This window comes from Poecilia reticulata, linkage group LG15 (genome assembly GCF_000633615.1).
Source record: "Poecilia reticulata strain Guanapo linkage group LG15, Guppy_female_1.0+MT, whole genome shotgun sequence".
Taxonomy (NCBI): Eukaryota; Metazoa; Chordata; class Actinopteri; order Cyprinodontiformes; family Poeciliidae; genus Poecilia; species Poecilia reticulata.
Genome location: NC_024345.1, coordinates 16,680,825 through 16,686,869, shown reverse-complemented (window position 1 = coordinate 16,686,869; position 6,045 = coordinate 16,680,825). Strand labels below are relative to the sequence as shown.

The following is a 6,045-nucleotide window of genomic DNA, read 5'->3' as shown; positions in this document are numbered from 1 at the left end:
AAGAAACGTATCATTTGATCTAAGTGAAAGATTATATTAATAAATTTACCAACCTATTACTCCTGCATTGTTTGTTTTTGCTCCCGTTGTTTAGCATTATCAATTTAATTTCTCAAATTGTTATGATACGCAAACTGCAATATTTTTAACACGATGTACAGAGAGGTTGTAAAGATAACCTTCATCAACTGATTTAGAAACAATACAAACATAATACTCATAAGTCTTTATTGGAAATAACCAGCTTCCAATCAACTCTTTCGGCCTCAATTAAATTGCTTATCAGTCTGTTTGCAAGTGTTCTGGACATAGAGATTTGATAGCAGGCTGGTTGATCATTAGTTTTTTTTTTTTTTTTTTTCGAACAACAACTCTTACACAAGAGCTAGTCAGAGGGTCAACAATAACCGGTAGGAACCTGACAGGATCGGAAATATCAAGACAGAGCCTGCAGGACTGAGCACACAATTCCCTGAAGTTGTGACACCCGTCACGATTGATCGATGCTGCTTGTGCTGACTGGAACTGGAAAGAAACACTACACACGCACACAGGTTTTAAACAAGAAAATACTTATAATTCCACAGGGTATTAATAAATTACATAGTTAAAAGTGAAATGCATTCCTGAGAACAATAGTTGAAGTTTCATCCAGCTATAATTTTCCATCAGTCGTTCTTAACAGCTGAATTATAAATTAAATTGGTCCTTTTAAGGATGTTCGATATTGTACTGCTTTAGACTTTATTTTACACTTGGAGAAGAAGGAAGCTCGAGAAATTGTGGTAAAACACAGACAAGCTGTCTCTCTTCAAGACTTTTCCAATGACACAAAGACAAACAACAAAATTAACACGTGGAACAAAACAAAGAACGTGATTTATAACAACATGTCCGTTGTATGAAAGGACAAAGACTACCTGAACAGTAGCATCCCTATTCAGGAGTTGCTCAACTTGTTTTAACACAGTAAATTAAAATTCAGAAACAAAATTCTCATTTTGTTACAGATAACAAAAATCTGCGGGACAACCACCATCTCTGGAAGTGCTGAGAGCTGCGAGAGGATCCTACTGCACCTTAGTAACAGCCTCATGGATGGACTCCGCCACATAGTCGATGTTCTTGCTGGTCAAACCACACATGTTGATGCGACCACTGGCCATTAAATAGACGTGCTTCTCCTTCACCATGTATTCTACTTGTCTAGCTGCAGAAGATAAAAGCAAAGAAGCAGGAACATTTTATTCACTTGCCCTTTCACAAAGCCCACATGGGTATGACAATATTAGAAGTTTATAGTTTTCCTCTTAGGCTTCTGTACATTCGCCTTTTGTTCGTAGTGTCGAAAGTGCGTTCTTGAACTCACAGTTGAGGCCTGTGAAGCTGAACATGCCGATCTGGTCTGTGATGTGGTCCCAGGTCCCTGGAGTTCCCAGAGACTGGAGCTTGGCTTTAAGCTGAGCCCTCATCAGTAAGACTCTGTCAGCCATTGTCTTCACGTTGTCCTTCCTGAATGGTTAAAAACATGGAGAGTCCAAAATCAAACATAACTTAGTTTGCTATTGAAGTGAAATGCCTTGGAAAGCGATTCTGTGAGGAGATTTTTCCACTGACCACTCAGAAAACAGCTCCGGTGAGTTAAGCGTGATTGCGACAATGCGAGCACCCTGAGACGGTGGGTTGGACCAGGTGGTCCTGACTATCTTCTCCATCTGTGAGAGAACTCTCTTCAGGTTATCTGCATCCCGTGCCACGATTGTCAGGTTACCCACACGCTCATCTGACAGGTAAGCAGAAGTACCATTTAAAAAGAAGAACAGGTTTGTGTTTAGTGCCACATCGCTGCGATATATTTCCCATAACCTAATGCAATTGCCTTTCAAGAAAGGTGCGCTTTAGTTTTTGGAAGACAATACTTTGGAATGCCAAAGTTCTCCTACATCTTAATCTGGCCTTTATGGTAAAATGGGAAAAAAAATACAATTTTGTTAAAGGAAGGCCACAAGGAGTCCTGTTTACAGTTTGACATAAGCTGTGAATGAGACAGGACACATGAGGAAGAAGGTTTTCTGGTCAGATGAGAAGAAAATTTTACATTTTGATCTACATGCAAAAACAAAATATGGAAAATATGGAGTTTATCATGGGAGACTTTTCCTTTCATATCACAATCATGCACAACTTCTATCAATCTTAAAATCCCAACTAAAATGTGATAAGTCTGTGTGACAAAATGTGGAAAAGAATGAATGCCTTCATTCATTAGAATTCACTTTTCAAATAGGTCATGAGATTTGTTTTACGACTACTGTTCTTACGTCGCACGACCTTTCTCCGTGTACTGACTGGTTACCTACTGTAGAGTCCGAAGTTCTTTGAGAAAGACTGAGCACAGAACATTTCAATGCCCATGGAGACAAAGTAGCGGACAGCCCAAGCGTCTTTGTCAAGGTTACCCGAGGCAAATCCCTGATAGGCCGAGTCAAAGAACGCAAACAGTTTTCGCCTCTGGGAAGAGAAACTTAAATTATTACCCAGTAAAATGTGAAAAATGACAGACCACTGAGTGGTACTGGATAAACAACGCACTGATTATGTGTATTTCTAAAGCATTTTACCATCATGACTTCAGCTATCTGCTTCCATTGCTCCTGCGTGGGATCCGTTCCAGTGGGATTATGGGCACAAGCATGCAGGACAAAGATGGAGCGTTCTGGACAACTCTGCAGGGAAAGAGACAGCAATGCAAACTCATATTAAACATAAAAACTCTGAACCTAAGTTTAGTAATATTTAAGTGCTTGCCTCCAAGTCCCTGAGAAAACCTGACAAATCGAGACCTCTCTTCTCTGCGTCCCAGTATTTGTATGGGCGCACGTCCTCAAGACCAGCACTGCTGAACACGGCATTGTGATTTTCTGGAACAAACAGTAAGGACAGGTTTTACACCACAAGTTCTTTTATTTTTTTACTGCCAAAGCTTCCTGTAGATAAAAGAAGATTGGTTTATTGGTGTTACTCACTAGCAACAGACCACTGATAAGAGGCGATAGCAGTAGGACATTATTAATTCTCAAAGCACAGATCTGCAATCCAATCAAATTCTGCAAATGAGGGGCTTGTCTCCAGATCAAGCAGCTTCAGTTCTCACTTTAATGTGCGATCCTTTATTGTTCATGTGTCAGCGTGTGCGGGCATACCCCAAGTAGGTGCGGACACGTAGACGGGTGTTTTAGTGTTGTTGCTCCCGTTGTAGAATCGCCTCAGGAATTCTGCACCAATCTTCAATGCACCGGTGCCACCAAGACACTGGACACCGCCCACCTGAGCAAAACAGCAGGAGACCGTCAAACCACATGTGAAAAGACTGAAAACTGAAAAAAACAAACAAAAAAAAAACACACACAAATTTCTACAACACAAACCCTGTCCTCGCGAATGGCAGGGCTGTCATCTCCCAATACGATCTTGGAGGAGGAGGATCTGAACTCAGGGAGGCCCAGGATGGGCAGGTACTCGTGGTTTAGCCTGTCGTCGTGAACGATAAGCTTCTCCACCTTTTTCACCACCGGTAAAACCCACGGCTTGCCTTCATCGGTCCTGTATGCTTCGGGACACCAAGACATTTGTCATTATTTCAGATGACCTAATCAACTGACGAAAGAACAGAATAGAATCTGTACTTGTCCCCCAAATGACTGACGAGCAAGTCAAATATTTTTTATGATATTAAATGCATGGAAACTTAAAATTTCCACCATCCCGTCATCAACCAACATTGTGTAGCCAACTTCATTCATTTTTTTTTTAAAGCTTAGTGACGAATCTAACAGAAGTTACGACCACATGCTTTGAGCATCAATATAGAAAATGTGTTAATTTTCTGTTACAATCAAAGCATCTACCACTGTTAAAGAAATTTTAAAAATCTGTTATGTAATTCTTCTCTACCCCACACCAAAAAAACAATTCAAAACAAACAAGAAAATGCTTACAATTTCTGTGTTCCATTAGATTCATTTTATGTGTTTGTTTTGTTTGGGTTCTTTATCTCAGCAAGAGGTAACAGGAACATAATTATATTTCCTGACAAAATATTTCACATAATATTGAATGTGAATTTAAACTCATCGGGCTTCTAGTAAAGTTACAATTAACACAATTTGTCCAATGAAAACCAAAAACCGACAGTAAGAGTCGACCAATTAGTTTGTAGAATTTTTATGTAAAAGCTTGGAAAAGAGTATTTTCTTGTGGGACTTTATGGAAATAAATCCGTATTGCTCCAACCAGGCTAAGCAACATCCACACATATCTAACGATATATTACTATTAACATGTTACTGTTTTAACAGGTTCACTGGAATTCAGCATAAAAAAATTAATGATTTTGGTTAGTACAAATAACAAAAAACTGAACAGCAGAACAAAGCTGATCGCAGCCCATAACTGTTCCAAGACGCTCACATGTGCGTACTTTCATCTTTTTTGTGTTTTTGCCAGGTAAAGTATGAGCAAACACCTGATAAGGAGCGTAACATGTAATAACCTCTTTATCCCAGGAACAGAGATCATCAGCTTACACCAACTCCACCATGTTGACAGTTTTTTTTCTTTTTTTCTCGTTTCATACAATGACTTGATAATAAAATAAGTAAATAAAAGCTGCCAAAATTCAATGCGTTAGTTATTTGTTTATTTTCAATTTGGTTTTAACTTTAGTGGACTACTTTCTTCAGCTCTGTAAATAACTCCTCTGGCATGTGGCACCAGACACTGTGTGGCCTACATTTACCAGCTGCCATCTGTAGCATTGTGCGTCTTGCACGGCATGGGGATTATATGACCTCAGCCTCCGGTACTAATCATTGGACTATAGGCTGGCCTTGTCCTGCCATGGCCAAGCCACACAATGTTTCTCACACGACTCATTTGAAGGAGGAATTTACTCTTTCAATACCAACACACGGGAAACACAATCTTTTTTGTTTTAAAGGAGAAGACATTATATTTAAACCCCTACAGGTGGAGTGTTCTTGATGACGTTGCAGTAATCCAATCGACTCTCTGTCAGAGACAGAGGGTAACTTCATAGAACGCCGGAATTAGGTAGCGAAAGTTGTAGAAATAAAATAAAATAAAAATAAAAGGAGAATGGAGAATTATGATCCCCTAAATAGGCTGCTTGAACACAATGGGTCTGATTAATCATATACCACCTCTCTTGGGTTTATTATTGCTGATCTGACATTGCAGAACATTCGTAGACGCTTCAAATCGCATTTTATTTTATTTTTTCTATCAACATTTCTCAAAGTTATACTATAAAACACATAGCAGTAAAAATGCATTCTGACTGCCATTGTAAGCGCTGCGTTAAATATGTATGCAAAACATTAAAATAAATTAAATTAATGCCACGCCCTTCCCCACTTAAGAGACGACGTGGACAGCTAACATAATTTTAGGTCTCATAATTCAGTGTAACGCCTCATCATTGCGCCATGCAGCAGCAGCTGCAGATGCCCCTGCACGGTTACCATGGTTAACGCTTCACAGCGCGCGCATCTTACCTCCCACTCCGAGGTTCACCTTATTTGGAAACTGGTCGTTATTGAAGTCCTGCGTAAGTTTAAAGACAGCAACGGGGGCTGCTTGCTGCACGTCACAAAACACCGACATGTCTTCTTTTAAAGACGGCTGGAGCGGCAGGGAGTCGTCACCTGAGCAGCAAGCTAACTGGATGTAAGAAGACTCACCTTCAACTCGGTTTTCAGTGGCGTCACAGTGGGTGTGAGTGGATTAACCAATGGGACGTCGCCGTGAACATGTCGTCAGTGGTTTTTGCCGGGTTAAAGTTCGAAAAAGAAACACCCGCACAGTTATTTGTTAACCAATGAACGCCTCCGAGTCATGACTGACGAATCTAAATGCAAATCTTTGTGGTTCAGGTTGTTATTGCAATAAAATGTAGTACCACAAGGTGGTGCTAGAACCTCGTGGACTTTGTTTCGGGACATTAAAACGGAATTGCAGTAAATG

At 40.1% G+C, this 6,045-nt stretch overlaps 1 protein-coding gene across 1 annotated transcript; it reads right to left on the bottom strand.

The window, feature by feature from the left end:
* Positions 1-211: 211 nt before the first annotated feature.
* Positions 212-5,797, bottom strand: got1 (glutamic-oxaloacetic transaminase 1, soluble). The gene is made up of 9 exons (XM_008429639.2): positions 5,577-5,797; positions 3,429-3,610; positions 3,204-3,327; positions 2,809-2,921; positions 2,622-2,726; positions 2,361-2,511; positions 1,618-1,783; positions 1,370-1,512; positions 212-1,210 (listed from the first exon to the last, which is right to left on the bottom strand). The coding sequence occupies exons 1-9, from the start codon at positions 5,683-5,685 to the stop codon at positions 1,071-1,073; spliced, it is 1,233 nt and encodes a 410-aa protein (XP_008427861.1). The 5' UTR covers positions 5,686-5,797; the 3' UTR covers positions 212-1,070.
* Between the last annotated feature and the right edge of the window lie 248 nt (positions 5,798-6,045).